A 19,050-nucleotide genomic window follows, 5' to 3' on the forward strand; every position below is an offset into this window, starting at 1 on the left:
TTTTTCTCTGCCCATATAAATCCACGTTGGGGCCTGCTTAAAGGACCCTATCCTCTGAAACCCTGCAGCACTTTACTCCCTGTTTTAAAACAAACACAAATTAGCTTTTGATTATGTTGTCTACTACATTGGTTCCAGGTTTTTTTTTTGAAGTCTTACTGGGTGATATTAATGTTGATTCCTATATTTGGATAACTTACCTCCAGTAGGAAAAAGAGAAAAGCCTTGATATCCTACGTTTTTTGAGTCATTCTCTTATTTTTATTTTTCTTATTAGAAATGGGAAATATATCTTAATATACTGTTATTCACAAGAAATAAACAAAGAATCTCATGTATTTACCAGCAGGAACAATATTGTCACAGGAGTTGCCTGTTTCACCCGGTGTCATGGGGGGCCTCTAGGCACAAGCACGTCAGTGGCTGTGGGCTGCTGACCACTCCAGCACCATGTGCCCCGTACTTCAGCCTCCGCACTGTCCATTAAAATGCATTTGTTGAGCAATTTTATTATTTTATTGTCGATGTTTCTAATCATTAAAATTGCAGAAGAGACTATCTTGACATTTTGGAATCTGGTAGCTAGAAAGCTTCCTATCTAGTTTGTTTAATGAAGTTGTTTCTGAGCTGACAAGTTTCATATTGATTTTTTGTTTTCTTTTCATAAAGGCACTCCTCTTTATGCTGCTCACTTTCGCCCAGGACAGTATGTCGATGTCACAGCCAAAACGTAGGTCCACATAACAGGTTTTTTCCTTTTGTTTTCCTTGTGTATTAAAAAACAGCAGAGTGACTGAAAGAGGTTCAGTCTTTCAAAGTCAGTGAGTAAAAGATAAGTAATCATCATTCTCATTCATAATTCTAATCTTTAATGTAGCTGATGGTACCAGTTTTTAAATTGCACTGAATTAGTTGTGCATAAAGAGTTTACATTTTAAATTGAGATGTGTGCTTCTTGAGATGGAACTAAGAGAAAGGTTACATTACTCGAGTTCCTTGTGGGCTGGGCCCACATCTATTTGAAGACAAAAGGCTGCATATATTATGTTGGTAAAAGATACAGGAAGCAGTTAAATTACAAACATCTTGTACTGTAGAGCATTTTTGGAACTGTGTTAAAATCCTCTCAGAAACTGGAAGAAGAAAACAGAATCACACCTTAGGCCTCTTCAGTAGCATGGCATCATCTCTTGGCACTAGAAGGAACAAAATATTTTGTGATATGTAAAGAAGAGCTCAGATTTGGTAGAAATGAACACTTAATTGTCACTCTAACAGAAATGTTGACTTTGAATCACACTTTAAGTTCAGCACTGGCTAGATAATCTCCAGGAAACTTTCGAACTTGTAGAAGTAGTTTTTTAAAAATCATTTGTGACAACCTAGAGGAGTGGAATGGGAAGGGCAGGGGAGGCTCAAGTGGAAGGGGGTGTATATATACTTCAGCTGATTCAGATTGTGTGACAGAAACCAACACAACATTGTAAAGCAGTTTTCCTCCAGTTAAACATTTTTAAAAATCAGTTGATGTTATCTCTCTATGGAATAAAGTCACCAAGCCTTTTCAGTATCATCTCTTATAATCCATAAGCTTAACTCCAGATATCAGCTCTCGTCCATTCTTTTGTTTGGCCACGCTGTAAGGCTTGTGAGATCTTAAGTTCCCCTACAGGGATTGAACCCCCAATCCATAGTAGTGAAAGCACCTAGTCCTAACCACTGGACTGCCAGGGAATTCCCAAGTTCTCATTCACTCTTATTTCTTGTTCTGTTAACACTGATGACAGTTTCACTGCTTTATGTGTCTCAGTTTTCCTTTTGTCATTTGACAAGGTACGCAGCCTGTGTTCCAGAAATATTCTGACTGAGAACCTTTTGAAAATGAAAATAGCCTAGAGGTGCTCTGGGATAACCTTAGATCACAGTGACTGAGCCAGAGCTGCTTCTTGTAACCACGGAAACCAGATAAATCTAGTGTCAGTTTCCTAAATGCAGCCAGATACTTCCTCGCTTCCTTATTATTACTGCTTGCTTTTGAATATGGGCCATGGCACACAGGTCCTAGGGACCTTACGTTTTGATTAGCTATTTAGAAATGCAGGGGGTTCGGCCTGGAAAGGAGAGTAAGGCTTTAAAGAGACTGTGAACCATCCTCTTTTTCTCCCTTCTTCCTGATTATTGTGAACTCATTCCTACTTGCTGGGGCCTCTGAAATTACTGGTCTCATGGTAACGTTTGTCCTGCCTGCCCTTGTGAAGAAGTCAAAATATTGGAACTATAAAGCTTTGGTTTGCGTAGATAGGGAGACATGTGTTATGAATCAGATGGTTTTACTTTTTAAATTCCTGAATTATTACATATAATAAAATACTTCACCGTAATTTGTGAACTTACACACAGTTAATAATGTGTGCTTTCCACTACATATTTTGTAGGATAAATGATATATTCAAGAAGTCCCACAAAATCAGTTTCCTTTGTTAGCAGATGCCTTGTGGCAGTGTTTGTGATGAGCTTGGACTGGAGCCTAGCCTTTTTAGTGTCTGTGTTCAGTAGATGCTTTTATTTCATATGCTGTTGTTGGGTTTCTTTGACTTCTTTTTTTTTTTTTTAATTTTTGAAGGAAAATTGCTTTACAATGTTGTGTTGGTTTCTGCCATACAGCAATGCAAATCAGCCAAAGTTATACATATATTACTTCCCTCTTGAGCCTCCTTCCCCTCCCCCAATTCCTTCACTTCTTAGAAGCTGTTTTTAAAACTTCAGGCTTCTTGTGAGAGTGTGTTGGTTTGTGTTTTAAGAGCATATATCTAGAAGACAAGAGTGTGTACAGCCATGTGCATTTCAGCCTCAGGACTAAACAGCTGATGAGAAGAGAGAGAGGAACTAGCCCTAGGCTTTAGAGTAGTTGACACGCAACTGTGGAGAAGGGGGACCTACATTTGTTGTGTGGGGTGCTGTACCACCTTCTGTTTGACTATATAATGTGCGCACAGTACTCTAGTGTGTGTACCTTTTGGGGGTATTACCTGAGATCAAAATGAAACAGACTGATCTTTCACTAAATGTTGCTGATAACTACAGTTTTCATAGCTGGCATGTTATTATGGCCTCAGGGTGCTTGTGCTGCTGCTGCTGCTAAGTCACTTCAGTCGTGTCCGACTCTGTGCGACCCCATAGACGGCAGCCCACCAGGCTCCACCGTCCCTGGGATTCTCCAGGCAAGAATACTGGAGTGGGTTGCCGTTTCCTTCTCCAGTGCATGAAAGGGAAAAGTGAAAGTGAAGTCGCTCAGTCGTGTCCAACTGTTAGCGACTCCATGGACTGCAGCCTACCAGGCTCCTCCATCCATGGGATTCTCCAGGCCAGAGTACTGGAGTGGGGTGCCATTGCCTTCTCCGCAAGTGTCTTTACTACATCCCTTTTCCTATCAAAGAATTAGGCAAGAGGAAATACGTGAAACTTAACACTACTACTATTAACAAATAAAAACCTGACATAAGAGACCATTCTCTGAGCAAAGTTAATACGAAGATAATGTAAATGGGTGCTTGTAAGTGCTTTCAAATTTACAGAACTCTGTCCTCCTCACCTGGAGATGTTTTGGATTTCTCCTGAGCAGGCTTGCATCTAAGCTACACACAGTCCTGGTGGCAGCTGTCACTGCCATTGACTTTCCCCATATGTGTGTGTGCCTGTGTACATACACGCACACATGAATTTGCTTGCTTTTCTTTCTCCTCTTTAAATTCTTCTATCTCCTTTCCATGATGCTTCTCACTTTTTGAACAGTTCCCCCAGCTTGGAGTTTTAGTCCTTCACAGCCAGTGAGAATGTTTTTTCCTTGTTGATTATAAACGGAACCATTATCTTTTGGACATAGGCTCCAAGTTGTAGCAGTCAGAGATTTTCTACTTTGTCCTCCTTTTGCAGCCCTTGTTTTAAAATTTTTAAACTTCTAGGTTCCATCATCTTGATTATTAATGATGTTATAGATGTACACACTGGAGAAAAAGTGTTGCACTGACATAGTTAGGTCAGATGAGGGACAAGGGTTCATAGCCTGGTGCTTCACTTCCCACACTTGAATGGGCTTCAGCATCTCCAAGAAAGCTTGTTAAACAATCTTCCACCTCCTGCCAGTCATCCGATTCATTAGATCTGGGGAAGTACCTGAGAATTTGCATTTACAACAAGTTCCCAGGTTGTGTGGATGCTGCTAGTCCAGGGACCACACAGAACCACTGGACTGAAGAACAGTCAGGAGCTCATCAATGAACTTGCTTTTCCTGTGCTTCTCTACCCAGCACAGAGTCCCAGTGCCTGCCTTTTCTAAGCTCTACTCAAATTAGTCCTGAGAAATCTGTATACAGGTCAAGAAGCAACAGTTCAAACCAGACATGGAACAACAGACTGGTTCCAAATTGGGAAAGGAGTACGTCAAGGCTGTATATCGTCACCCTGCTTATTTAACTTATATGCAGAGTAAATCTTGTGAAATGCTGGTCTGGATGAAGCACAAGCTGGAATCAAGATTGCCAGGAGAAATATCGATAACCTCAGATATGCAGATGACACCACCCTTATGACAGAAAGCAAAGAAGAACTAAAGAGTCTCTTGATGAAAGTGAAAGAGGAGAGTGAAAAAGTTGGCTTAAAACTCAGCATTCAAAAAATGAAGATCATGGCATCCAATCTCATCACTCCATGGCAATTAGATAGGGAAACAATGGAAACAGTGACAGACTTTATTTTCTTGGGCTCCAAAATCACTGCAGGTGGTGACTGCAGCCATGAAATTAAAAGACGCTTGCTCCTTGGAAGGAAAGTTATGACCAACCTAGACAACATATTAAAAAGCAGGAACATTACTTTGCCAACAAAGGTCCATCTAGTCAAAGCTCTGGTTTTTCCAATAGTTATGTATGGATGTGAGAGTTGGACCATAAAGAAAGCTGAGCACTGAAGAATTGATGCTTTTGAACTGTGGTGTTGGAGAAGATTCTTGAGAGTCCCTTGGATTGCAAGGAGATCCAACCAATCCGTCCTAAAGGAAATCAGTCCTGAATATTCATTGGAAGGACTGATGCTGCCAATACTTTGGCCACCTGATGTGAAGAGCTGACCCACTGGGAAAGACCCTGATGCTGGGAAAGATTGAAGGCAGGAGAAGGGGATGACAGAGGATGAGATGGTTGGATGGCATCACCGACTCTATGGACATGAGTTTGAGCAAGCTCCAGGAATTGGGGATGGGCAGGGAAGCCTGATGTGCTGCAGTCCATGGGGTCGGACATGACTGAGCAGCTGAACTGAGCTGAACTCAAATGATAACATATGGACATCTGTTTTAAAGCATGCAAGTCTAATCAATCTGATTTCAAATAACATTGCAGTAAAAGTAAGCCTGTGTATTACGCACATTTTAGTTAGCATGAAACTGAAAACTGGTCTCCTTAGTAACTGGCTTCATCATCTCCTTTCCATTAGAGATTTGAGATTTGTTTCTAATTGAAATTTATTTTTCTCATGTTGTGATAATTATATTTAATTGTTAAGTCTATGCTTATATTTTGAGTATTTCAAATTTTTTACCATATACTTTCAGTTTTAATTACTGGATTAAATATACATTAAAAATAACTTAAGAAAAATTTAAAATGAAAAAAATACTAATTTAAGAAAATATAGTGTTAATAGAATCTATCTACTTGAAGAATGAAATTGTCCACAGACATTTTCTTTTAAGTGACCAGTAACCAACAATAATAGCCCCCTTTCTTTTTACATTTAAAAAAATTTATTTGTTTTTAATTGGAGGATAATTGCTTTACAGGAAGTATTGCATTGGTTTCTTCCATACATCAGCATGAATCAGCCATAGGTATACATACGTCCCTTCCCTTTTGGTTGTCACAAAGCCCCAGCTCGAGTTCCCTGCATCATACAGCAAATTCCCACCGGCTCTCTGTTTTACATATGATAAATGTATATGTTTTCATGCTACTCTCTCCATTTGTCCCACCCTCTCCTTCCCCCACTGTGTCCACAAGTCTGTTCTCTATGTCTGCATCTCCATTGCTGCTCTGCAAATAGGTTCATCAGTACCATCTTTCTACATTCCATATATATGCATTAATATATGATATTTCTTTTTCTCTTTCTGACTTACTTCATTCTGCGTAATAGGCTCTAGGTTCATCTGCCTCATTAGAACTGACTCAAATGTGTTCCTTTTTATGGCTAGGAGCCTCTTCTTAAAGACTTCCTTAAATTGTCTTTTCACTATGTAATTATCTTTAATGTCCAGAGTTTATAATTCAGAGACCAGAGCTTTCTCCCAGACTGAAATTTATAAATTCTCAATTGGCTTGTGAGGCTAGTAGTACTTTTTCTTGTCTAATATGGTTTCTGGGGAAACTTCATTCAAGTCCTCAGTGGTCATCTGATCAAGTGTTATTGTGTTTCTTATCTTCGCCAGCTCTTTCTCATATTCCTCAATTCTGGTCTTTGAGAGAGACAGAAACTCAGCACAACTTTTCACATCTTCTTTTTCTTCAGTGTCTACCTAGGCAGTGTATTTATCCTCTGGCATAGGAACCTTCGGGGCATTAACTTCTTCTCAAAGTCATCTTTCAAGCCAGCCTTTGCCACATTGGTATTGTTGTAAGCCCAGTCAATGGCAGGTGGTTTCTCAGGCAGGTTAGCCAACCTGGAGGTGAGGGTCTCATTCCAGAATTTCAAGGAATTAGCAGTGGCCTTCGGGAGGTAATCTCCCTGAAAGCTACCCAGTCAGTGGCTTTTAGAGCAAGTTTCCATCCAACCATCTTGAGGACCTTTACTGACCCGGGGCCCATAGCAGGCTTCCTTGCATTTTTAAAATGTTCCTTTTTTAATGATTACATTGGAAAATCTGCTTACATTGAAAAAAAAACATTGTGTTTACCTGTGCTGAATTTTTAAATCAGAAATAGTTTTTTATCTGAAGAGTCTGAGAATACAAATTCTATTTAGATTATGTGGGAAAGATCCTTAACATCTAATATATAAAACTATTCTATCAGAATAATTTTTCAGTTTTCATTATTCTATAAATAGACAATAAGTCTCAGTCTTTGCAATGTATCAGTTTTATGTAATTTATTCTAATTAAAGTGTAGCATATATAATGATACATTACCCACACTACCACGACTACCACTAGGTAGTGATCCTACCTAGTGTACTAGGACCCTTTTAAAGACTATATTCTTGTTCTGTAATGGCGATTATATTCCACTGTAATTTCTAACAGATGATGGGTTTGGAGGTTCAATGTTTTTCCCTTTCTTTCTCAATTTTGAGGAGAAAACATCTCTAGATAATGTAGAAAGAGTCACTAAGATAAAGTATGACTGTTGATTCTACCCTTAACATACGATGTTTAGTCCATTGTTTTCTGTTGAATTCTAGCAGTACTTATTTTAACTTTTGAGTTTTTCTTCTTTTTTTTTTAAAGGAGAAAACTCAGGAAAGAATGAAAGTAAGTTAAACAAAAAGAAAACTGTAAATACACATTATGCATTGTTTAGGAGAAAAATGTTAGGTTTCTCTTAAAGAACTTGGAATACACTGGTGATGGTGATGAGCCCATACTGATGGGCATGGGACACTTTCCTGCCAGGTGTCTTACTGAACTTTGAATTCATGACAGTGGCATGCCTGAAGTAATTTCTCAAATCTCAGATTGAAATCAGAAAACAGTTAGTTCATTTACTTAAAAGATTTTTTTCCTTCTATATGTAAGATCATCTAAAAATCTGTCTATGAGTCTGGGCTAATGAAAACAACCCATATATTTTCAGGCCTAATCTTATTGCTTAAATAGCAATTTCTGACATAATCTTACTATTTTTGAAGTTATCAGTGTCCTTTAAATTCACATTACCCTTTGGCTCAAAATAGAAAAGTATGTATGTATGCTCAGTCATGTTCGACTCTTTGTGACCCAGTAGACTGTAGCCCACCAGGCTCCTCTGTCCATGGGATTTCCCAGGCAAGAATACTGAAATGGGTTGCCATTTCCTTCTCCAGGGGATCTTCCTAACCCAGGAATCAAACCCACATCTCTTGTGTCTCCTGCATTGGCAGGCAGATTCTTTACCACTGAGCCACCTGGGAAGCCCAAAAGAGAAGCAGCTGCCAGGAGGGACAGACAGGGTGCTTACTTTGATAATGTTGTCCCTGGTAGTAAAAATGAAAGGAGTAAGGAAGAGTTAATTTGGGTTCTTTCATTAAAACATAAAAATGTGTACAGAAATATTGTCCATCAGAGCCTTCAGGTGATTAAAAAGCTAGGTAGGTTCTTAACAAAGCAGAGACTCTTGAGCTGTGTGCTCAGTCCTGCATACTGTTCAGAGAAGGAAGTTTCCACATGGTCAGAAGCTCAAGAGAAAACAAGATACATGCTGCCTTCAGGGAACAATTGTTCTCCAGCCCTGCACATTTTAATGTTACTTTACTTACTAGTTATTCAAAGCAGTAAAATTTTAAGCATACTAGTGAAAAAATTTTCTAAATGAGTAAACTATAGAGGGAAATAGTCTCTGTGAAAAAACAATGTTTTCAGTCAGTCAGAGTGAGGTGGTCTAGGGAGCATGGTCAAAGCATGGCTCTGCTTCTCAGCAGCTCTGTGACCTAGACAGCTTCCTTAACCTGTCACCTCATCTTTGTTGTTGTTGTTCAGTTACTTAGTTATGTCCGACTCTTTTCCACCCCACAGACTGCAGCACACCAGGCTTCCCTGTCCTTCATTGTCTACTGGAGTTTGCTCAAACTCATGTCCATTGAATCAGTGATGCCATCCAACCATCTCATCCTCTGTCTCCCCCTTCTGCCTTCAATCTTTCCCAGCATCAGGGTCCTTTCCAAGAGTCGGCTCTTGAGTCAGCTCTTCACATCAGGTGGCCAAAGTGTTGGAACTTTCAGCATCAGTCCTTCCAATGAATATTCAGGGTTGATTTCCTTTAGGAGTGACTGGTTTGATCTCCTTGCTGTCCACAGGACTCTCAAGAGTCTTCTCTAGCATCACAATTAAAAAGCATCAATTCTTCAGCGCTCAGCCTTCTTTATGGTCCAACTCGCACATCCATACATGACTACTGGAAAAACCATAGCTTTGACTATATGGACCTTTATTGGCAAAGTGATAGCTCTCCTGTTTTCATATGCTGTCTAGATTGGTCATAGCTTTCCTTCCAAGCAGCAAGCGTCTTTTAATTTCATAACTGCAGTCACCATTTGCAGTGATTTTGGAGCCCAAGAAAATAAAGTCTCTCACTGTTTCCATTTTTTCCTCATCGTGTTTGCCATGAAGTGATGGGACTGGATGCCGCGATGTTTGTTTTTTGAATGTTGAGTTTTAAGCCAGTTTTTTCACTTTCCTCTTTCATCAAGAGCCTCATCTTTAACATGAGACTAATCACACGACCTGCATCATAGCCTCCTAGTGTTAAGATTGAATGAAATAATGAACATAGGCTCTTAGCTTAAGATCTGCTGCTGCTGCTGCTAAGTCGCTTCAGTCGTGTCCGACTCTTAGCGGCCCCATGGACTGTAGCCTACCAGGCTCCTCCGTCCATGGGATTTTCCAGGCAAGAGTACTGGAGTGGGGTGCCATTGCCTTCTCCAGCTTAAGATCTGGGATGTAGTAAATGCTTGAAAGTATTGGCTGCTGTCACTATTACTGTTTTTTCATTTGTTTCAAATTTTTTGTTTTGTTTTCAAAATTTTAAAGGAAAAATCTGTTTTCCTCAATAGGAAATATCTTTTAAAATGAATTAACTACATTAAGTTATTTAGAATTCAATTGTGGTGTTTTCTAATACATCAAGTTATTGCCTCTTAAACTGTTTTGTATAGCCAAGCAGTAACCTTACAAAGCACTCTAGGTAATTTTAAGAATACATAAAACCTGCCACATCTAGAATTTACAGTGTAATGAGGATGCCCTTGAAATAGCTCCATGCTTCTCTGATATGCTACTTTATTTTTGCTTTACTCTGTTTATCAGGAGGCAGTGTGACCTGGGTTGAAAGCATAACCAGATGCTTTCATTTACCAGGGATTTAACCTTGGGCAAGTTGCGTAACTTCTCTGGATACACTTCATTATCTTTAACGTAAAGTTTTAGGATTAAATGGTTTCTAAGTTTCTTCTTTTTTTTTTAAATGTGGGGTTTGGGGTTTTTTTTAAATTTTTTATTTGGTTATTTTTTAAAGTACAGTTGATTGACAATATTATGTTAGTTTCAGGTGTACAGCAAAGTGATTGAGTTATATATATATATACATCCTTTTTCATATTCTTTTTCATTATGGTTTATCACAAGATACGAATATAGTTCCCTGTACTATATGGTGGGACTTTGTTGATTATCTGTTGTATATATAGTAGTTTGTATCTGCTAATCCTGAGCTCCTAATTTTTCGCTCTCCTACCCTTTTCCCCTTTGGTAACCATAAGTTTGTGTTCTGTATCTGTGAGTCTATTTCTGTTTTTTAAATAAGTTCATTTGTATCTCTTTTTTTTTTAGATTCTACATATTTCTAAGTTCCTTTCAGTTATATAAATCTGTTTCCAAAAAGTAATCCCTCAGTTTCCCAAGTGGCATAATTCACTGTTTTCTATATTAATGAAGAAGTAATACTCAGAAAACTGTTTTGTCTTTTCGTGATGTTACAGAATTATTTGTGTTTTCTGTTTTGAGGAGAGCAGACTGAACTTAGGACAACAAAGGAAATGCTGGTGTCTGGGTTTAATTAGGACAGCCAGAAAATGCTCCTTTCTATAAAAGGGCCAGAAGAATCACTACACATTTGGCTCTTTGTCCTACTGAGTGAGGGGCTTCCCTGGTGGCTCAGATGGTAAAGAATCTGCCTGCAATGCAGGAGATGCAGGCTCGATCCCTGTATTGGGAAGATCCCCTGGAGAAGGAATGGCAACCCACTCTAGTATTCTTGCCTGAAGAATCCCATGGACAGAGGAGCCTGGCAGGATATAGTCCATAGGGTTGCAAAAGAGTTGGACACAACTTAGCAACTTAAACAACAACTGTTGAATGATCTAGATTTAATGTCAGAAAGCTGTAAGCAGTGCACACTTAGCAGTCAGTTGTTGATAAAAATATTCGCAGACATTGATGGGAGCTTTATAATTTTTCGACAGAAACAGAATACCTCCTGTTCAGGTTACACTGTCACAAATTCATCCTGGAGAGTAACAGCCAAACAGATCTTCCATGCTAGCTTTTACTTTGTGTGTGATGCAATACAGAGCACCTGAAACATTCCACAATGACTTACCTGTGTTTTTCAGGAGCTGTTTTACATTTCTGATTGAATAAGGTTAGATAAGAACACTGCATTGGGTAGAAACTGACTTCAGACATTTACAGGGGTCTTCAGTGGCCGGGGCAAGACTTGGTGAAATTCCTTCAAAATTCCTTAGAGGATTCAGAATGGATGGACTCGAGAGTACTCCTCACCTATAGACCTTTTATTTTCCTTTTATTATCCTCATATACAAGTGTATCCAGAACCATGCAATCAAAGGCAGTTACCCACTAAGTAGGGAAATATTTGATGGGTGTGTATTAAATCTTTATATCTGCTAGGAGGCATTTAGGTGCTTGTCAGAGTATGACAGGGAAATGAAATTCATAGTAGTAATCTCTGGAGATTTATGGAATACAGTTAGAAACACTAAATTATGCATTCTCTTCTGCAAGGTTCTTTTTATTTTTTATTAATTAAGTTTATTTTCTATTTTTTAACTTTACAATATTGTATTTGTTTTGCCATACATTGACATGAATCCACCATGGGTGTACATGTTTTCCCCTTCCAGAACCCCCTCCCACCTCCCTAATACAGCCTTCTTAAACTTTTATTAAAAAGCCCATTATATACAGCATTTGGAAACTATAGGACCAAATCAAGGAAATAATTATTTCTTCCAAACACAGTTAAAGCCAGTAACAGAGTTACTCTGAGTTCTCAAGGTAGGTCGCTACTTTTAGATGCTGGACAATCCCTGTGCTTCATGAACTTAAAGTATAGTGAGGAAAAACACCAAGAAACAAGGACAATAAAGTCTAAATTTAAATCGTATCTCTGAGATTTTTTGAAATTTTGTTTTAGCAAGTATGAATGCTGTAAATAAAGTACACTTTTTATGTTTTCCTAATTTTCATATATGTTTCACTAGATTTGGACGTTAACATTGTGTTCTTAGCTGATTTGAATTTTCCTTTATTTCATTTATTCTGCTGTCATTAACTAAAAATGGCAGCAAAAAAGGGGTGGGTGAGATTAAAGCATATTATGTATTTTGTATCCCTTTTAGTGAGATGAAGGTTTTATTTTAGGCGACCTGTGAAAATCCTATGTTGGAACTGTGCATGGGTATACTAAGTGTATATTCCTTCATTTTCTGCTTTTGTTTTGTTCTTGTTCTCCAGTTGGGTGACAACTGAGAGAAACAACCCCCAACCCCCACCCCAGAGCAACAGGTGCCTTTTGTTCTCTATGGTCTCAATTCAGCCAGTGATTTGTCACATCATGTGTGTCTTATCCTTTTGTTTAAAGGTTATTGAAGAGGCTCGCATTGTACGCAGTATAACAACATGATGTGTTCTAGAACTAGATTGAAAAACAGTCTGTAATTAGCTGACAGTAATTAACACTTTCAGGATACCACTTTGATTTTGTAATCATCTGCTGGTAAAATGAGCTAAATTATCTTCTGAAATTTACCCAGAATGTTTTTTTTACCAGTGCACAAACTTGCATGCTCTCTCTGTAAGCAGGAGCTGAATCAGTTTGAGAACTCAGAAGGTACCAACAAACTTTCTGCCAAGAATGACCACTTTTGGTATTTTGAAACCATGCTCACTTTAGATTTGGCATTGCCACTCCCTTTGCTTTTTTTCTTTAAAGCATTATTTGCTGAACAGTAGTATAAGTTCAAATGATTTTTTAGATACTTTCTATTTTTAAATTGCAAAGCATTTATTTTTCAAATACATTCTAAAATTCAGTGTTAAGTTTCTGAAACAAAACTGCACTAAAATATTTTATTATTTACTTCCTAGATGTTAATCTTGCAAAGTTTATGGTGACGTTTCAGTGAATATTGAAATTTATTAAATTTCTACTTTACCTCTTTGATCAAGGATAAGCATTATTTTGAATTCTTGAGACCAAAAAGACTTATATACAGGCACACCTTTGATATATTCCAGTTCAGTTCCAGATCACTATGGTAAAGCAAGTCAAACAAATTTTTTCTTTTCCTAGTGTATGTAGAAGTTATGTTTACACTGTATTATAGTCTGTTAAGTGTGCAATAGCATTATGTCTAAAAAAAACAACGTATGTACCTTAATTTAAAAATACTTCATGGCTTAAAAAGAAACTGTCATCTGATCACACAAGGTTGCCACAAACCTTTCAAATTGTAAAATCCACAATATCTTTGGAGCACAATAAAACAAGGTATGCTGGTCAATGTATACCATAAGTGATGTGTTAGTTGATTAATGTTAGTTAGTTGATTAAAAGCTACATTTAAATTATTCATATACAAATAGCTTTGACCTGTGATTTGATAATATTCAGCTGTTATATCCTATACGTATTGGTATTGTTTTTATGTTGATATCATCTTGATTTGTCTAAAACAAGTCATCTTAGTCAGGTAGGCTATTTTGCTTCAAACCATTACTCTCTGATGATTATTTATTTAGTGATAGCTTTGTTAAATTAAGGGAACATAACATTAAAAAATGTTGATATATTATTAATATCTAATGAAAGGTAGAGAAATTGTTTTTATCTTAAGGGTCTATAAAATATGCTTGATAGAGTCTTACAATTCATTATAGGCATTTCTTTGTATCATTCGTCCTGATATATTTGACAATCAGAGACAAACTTTAATACTGTTTGAACTTTAGTATTGTTTCTGTCTACATTGCATAATGTTTCTCTAGTTAGCAGAATTTGAAAATAGAATGGTTTTGTTTAAAAATTGAAGTATTAGACTTTTAAGAAATTGTTAGTGTCTGATTTTATTTCTCCATTGGCTTCTGATTCAGACCTTGAAACCAAGATCCAGTTTCTCATCTTGCTGAGCATTTAGGGCATTATTAATATTTTATTTCATGTTCTATTTTATATTCCTGCCTAGAGTTTTAAAACACAATAGCGTGAAACAATAAGCATTTATTACCTCACAGTTTCTGTGATCATGACTCCCAGTACAGCTTAGCTGGGTCCCTCTGGCTCAGGGCCTCTCACAAAGCTGCAGCTGATGCATCACTCAAGACTGCAGTCATCTCCAAGTTCAACTTGAGGAGAATTGCCTACAAGCTCATTAATGTGGCCACTGGTGAGCATCAGGCCCACAGTTGTTGGCTAGAGAGGTCTTTGGTGCATGACTCTCAATAGGATAGCTTATATTATGGCACCTGGCTTCTTTCAGAGCCAAGAGCACAGATGTGAAGCCAGTCTCTTTGTAATGTAGAGTCAGAGGTGATGTTTATCACTTCTGCCATAGTTTATTGCTTAGAGGTGAGTTACTGGTCTACACAGACTCAAGGGGAGGTGATTGATCATACAGGGGCATGCATACTGGGAGGCTGGGGACTTTTTTGTTTGTTTTGCTTTTTTAATTTCTATTGGAGTACAGTTGCTTTATAGGAGGTGGGGATCTTAATGGTTGCCTGCTGCATCTCTTGCAAGTATCTTGAACTTCTAAGATGTCCCACTTTTACTGTGTTGTTACATAGGATTAGGATGATAGAACTCCTGCTTAACTTGCTGTTGTCTTACGATCTTTCTATAGAATGACTTCAGGAAGTGGTGCAGTCAGGAGAAAGATAAAGGCATGTTCCTTTGCAGTTTTGCTTATATGGCCTTTTCTAGTTATTTAGATAAGGAACTTTGCTGAAATTCTAAAATACTATCAAAGTGTGCAGTTGGGGATATTTTACCTCTGTTCATTATGTAAATTGTAACCTATTTATTTTGCTCAGTATCGGTAAAGGTTTTCAAGGTGTCATGAAAAGATGGGGATTTAAAGGCCAGCCGGCTACTCATGGTCAAACAAAAACCCACAGGAGGCCTGGAGCTATTTCAACTGGTGTAAGTATAACTTAGTGATCCTCTTTTTAGTGGTGAAGATTCAGCTTTTGTGCATATGGTGCTTTGGTCTGTCTTTGGGATCAAGTCACATAATTTGAATCTCATTTCAGGTGGGTCCTAGTAAAAGTCACACTTCTATGGGTTCTGGCCTTTTTTACTCTGCAGAGCCAGACTTTAATTATCTGGTTATATCCTATGTACTTACAGCCAGTGTTCTCAGTACTATCTGCCTACTTTCTTTCCCATCTCTGCCTCTCATGCTATACTCGGAAGTCCGCTAAAGTGATCAAGGGTCATAGTGCCCTTCCATCTGGCCTCACTGGTTCCTTAACAGAATTGTTTCTGCCTTAAAAGAGACCATTGGTAAAAGTTGTCAAGGACAATATAATGATAAAGGGGAAAGTAGTAGAGAAAGAAATGAGAAGTAGACAATAGGGGCATAGGAAGGAAAGAAGGAGTTTTCTACTACTAATTCAGCCCTAGTGAATACCTCTCCCAAAGGTATAGCCTGAAGAACCTGGGGGAGTGTTACTCTTTGGAGCATCAGAGGATGCAAGATCAATTCTAAAGCTTGATAATGTATTCTACTTCTTATAATAGTATATATAATATTCTACTTCTTATAGAGATACAGTCTAAAACCACTCTTGAGTTAATTTCTCACCTAGCAGATTGTGCTGTCAAGCTGTTTAATTTTTTCTGCTCTCTTGGCAAGTATGTTCTCTCATCCATCGCTGATGGAAATATAAAAGAGTGTATTCTTTATGGGGGGAAATGTGGTGATACCTAACAAAACTACCCGTGTATTTGCTTTTGACACAGCAATCCTACTTCTCAGAATTTACCCTAAAGATATTCTTCCAAAAATATAAAGATGCATTTGTACAAAATTAGTCATTTTAATGTTATTTGTAATTTATAAGCATAAATGTCCATACCTGGGAGTTCGGATGAATGAACTATGGTGTATCATAGTTCATTCATCCGAACTCCCAGGTATAGTGGAATACTGTGCAGCTGAAAAACAAACGGCAAGGTCGTTATGAAACAGTGGCATGATCTCCGGGATATAACAAATGCACGTTACCTGCTTATTTTTGCAAAAAGAGGGATGAAAAAGATAAACCAGAAACTAATGAGATTGATTGCCTACTAAGGATGAGTTGGAATAGCGTTGAAGAGCTCAAGAGTACCAGGAGTGGCACTTAAGATATACTTTTTTATTACACTTTTTACTTTGGAACCATGTTAATGTTTTACATATTCAAAGTAAAATAAAACAGGGGTGGAGGGATCCATAATGGAATATAATTAGAAAATGAACCTATTTCAGATGAGTAACAGACCCTCACTAAAGTGGAGGACTGGAGTGGACTAACTCAAGTGTGAACACAGTTGTTGGCTGTATACCCAGAATCTAAATTTAAAATGTTCTGTGTGCAAGTATAGAGTTCTAATTATGTTTTTTGAAGTAGTGTTAATTAGCCATTCTGAGATAATTTTCTGTGAACTGTAGGATTGACCAGATGAATGAATATATTGATAATGAGAGCCAAGTTTCTCACTGTTGGAGTCACTCTGCAGAAAGATAGTAACATCAAAAGAAAGAGTGGGAGAGCAGGACCATTCCAGCTGCAGTGGATGGATGGAATTCAAGTTAATTATTATAGAAGATTCGTGAAAACAGGCCAGGCAGTCCACATTTTTTCTTTGAATGATAGTGAGATGTGTTTGTATGTCCTTCTTGACACCTCGTTTGGTGCTCTCTCTTGTTACTGAAGATTTCTCCTAAAGATGTTCTCAGTCTGTGTTTTTATTGTTCTAATCTATTTAGAAAGGGAATTTGCTAGGGGTAAATGTAACTAAATCCATGTTTAGTTTTTTACTGGGGCCTAGCAAAATGGAGGGAGGGCATGGAATATTTTTATGACTTATTTCTTATTTGCATTTTGGTTTGATTGGTACTGTTTGAAATTGAGAGGCACTACTTGAAAAATGCTAATTTGAGTTCTCTTTAGGATGTTGCCAGAGTCTGGCCTGGAACTAAAATGCCTGGACAGTTGGGGAATGTGGATAGAACAGCATTTGGACTAAAAGTAAGTTTCTGGAGCGAGTCTTTTTAGGAATAAATTAATGCCTAAATGCAAATGCAACAGTATATGTATTTAACATGTGTCCATGTATGGTTTTACAATTATTGAGGGGTGGGGCTACATGAGGGGTGTGTGTGTGTGTGTGTGTATGTATGTATGTGTGTGTGTGTGCGTGTGTGTGCCTGTGTTGGAGTTGCTTTCATATATATTCATTTAACATCCAAGCCATGGAAAATGCACTCATTAAAAAGAAAAAGTTAATTATCTATTATTTGACCTGGAAGATTTCCACAAGGTGTTATATGAAAAAATAAATATTCAGAACATTATGTGTAATACTCTTATAATAAGCATAAGCTCCCTACATATATGTTGCCACGCCATGTAAACACAGAGTAGATGGTTATAAACCAGATTATTTTTGATTAAATGTCAAATGTGTGGGTGGATGTGGGTGAGGAAAAGAAGAGAGGGAAACAAAATAGAGACAATCAAAATAGGAAAATAAAGTACTAAAAAAGCATTGTGCTATACATCCATTGTTGTAAAATAATTATATATTTAAAAGGGGAGAGTTAAATTCACTCTTTGAACTTGAGGATATGTAATATCTAAGTGAAAATGAGTTGTAGATAATAGGTACCATATAGTTATATTTTTATGAAAACAACTAATCTGTATATATGTATGAAACACATAGAAAGTACAAAGAAGAAAATAAGCCATTCAAAAGAACCACCTCCGAAGATAATAATTGGTAACATTTTGGTGCACATTCTTTCCTTCTTATTCTAGATACATGTTATTTATAAATTTTAACCAGCAGAAGTTTTTTAAATTTTATATAATTAAATCTAAGATTAGTTTTCCTCTTCTATTACTTCTATATGTGCCAGTTCAGTTCAGTCGCTCAGTTGTGTCTAACTCTTTGTGACCCCATAGACTGCAGCATGCCAGTCTTCCCTGTCCACCACCAACTCCCAGAGCTTACTCAAACTTATGTCTGTCGAATTGGTGATGCCATCCAACCATCTCATCCTCTGTCGCCCCTTTCTCTTCCCACCTTCAATCTTCCTCAGCATCAGGGTCTTTTCCAATGAGTCAGTTCTTCACATCAGGTGGCCAAAATATTGGAGTTTCAGCTTCAGCATCAATCCTTCCAATGAATATTCAGGACTGATTTCCTGTAAGATTGACTGGTTTGATCTCCTTGCAGTCCAAGGGACTCTCAAGAGTCTTCTCCAAAACCACAGTTCAAAAGCATCAATTCTTCGGCACTCAGCTTTCTTTATAGTCCAGCTCTCACATCCATACATGACTACTGGAAAAACCGTAGCTTTGACTAGATGGACCTTTGTCAGCAAAATAATGTCTCTGCTTTTTAATATGTTGTCTAGGTTGGTCATAGCTTTTCTTCCAAGGAGCAAGCATCTTTTAATTTCATGGCTGCAGTCAGCATCTGCAGTGATTTTGGAGCCCAAAAAAATACTCTCTCACTATTTCCATTGTTTCCCCATTTATTTGCCATGAAGTGATGGGACCGGATGCCATGATCTTCGTTTTCTGATTGTTGAGTTTTAAGTCAACTTTTTCACTGTCCTCTTTACACAGACATCTATTTGTATCTACTGTGTGTATTTTCTTTTCATGTATGCATAGGTGTGACAGGAGAGATTTCGGTTTCCCTAGCATTTAACATTTACCCATGAGGTGTGGGTCAAACTGGATTTTCTGTCAAACCTTTTCTCAGTACTATTTCTTAACTCTTCTCA

At 37.7% G+C, this 19,050-nt stretch overlaps 1 protein-coding gene and 1 pseudogene across 2 annotated transcripts in view; one reads left to right on the forward strand and one right to left on the reverse strand.

Annotated features, from left to right (window-relative positions):
• Positions 1–19,050, forward strand: part of MRPL3 (mitochondrial ribosomal protein L3) — a 52,478-nt gene that overhangs the window by 20,716 nt on the left and 12,712 nt on the right. Inside the window, exons 6-8 of the mRNA XM_081569848.1 lie at positions 670–730; positions 15,077–15,185; positions 17,204–17,281. Coding sequence (XP_081425974.1) covers positions 670–730; positions 15,077–15,185; positions 17,204–17,281 — 248 coding nt within the window. The remainder of the gene's footprint in view (positions 1–669; positions 731–15,076; positions 15,186–17,203; positions 17,282–19,050) is intronic.
• On the reverse strand, positions 6,283–8,752 carry LOC145538206 (ATP synthase peripheral stalk subunit d, mitochondrial pseudogene; annotated as a pseudogene). Its single transcript, XR_014076725.1, has one exon. The product of XR_014076725.1 is annotated as an ATP synthase peripheral stalk subunit d, mitochondrial pseudogene (transcript).

The sequence above is a fragment of the Giraffa tippelskirchi genome, chromosome 2, assembly GCF_054371585.1.
Source record: "Giraffa tippelskirchi isolate mGirTip1 chromosome 2, T2T-mGirTip1v1.2.pri, whole genome shotgun sequence".
In the NCBI taxonomy this organism is placed as follows: Eukaryota; Metazoa; Chordata; class Mammalia; order Artiodactyla; family Giraffidae; genus Giraffa; species Giraffa tippelskirchi.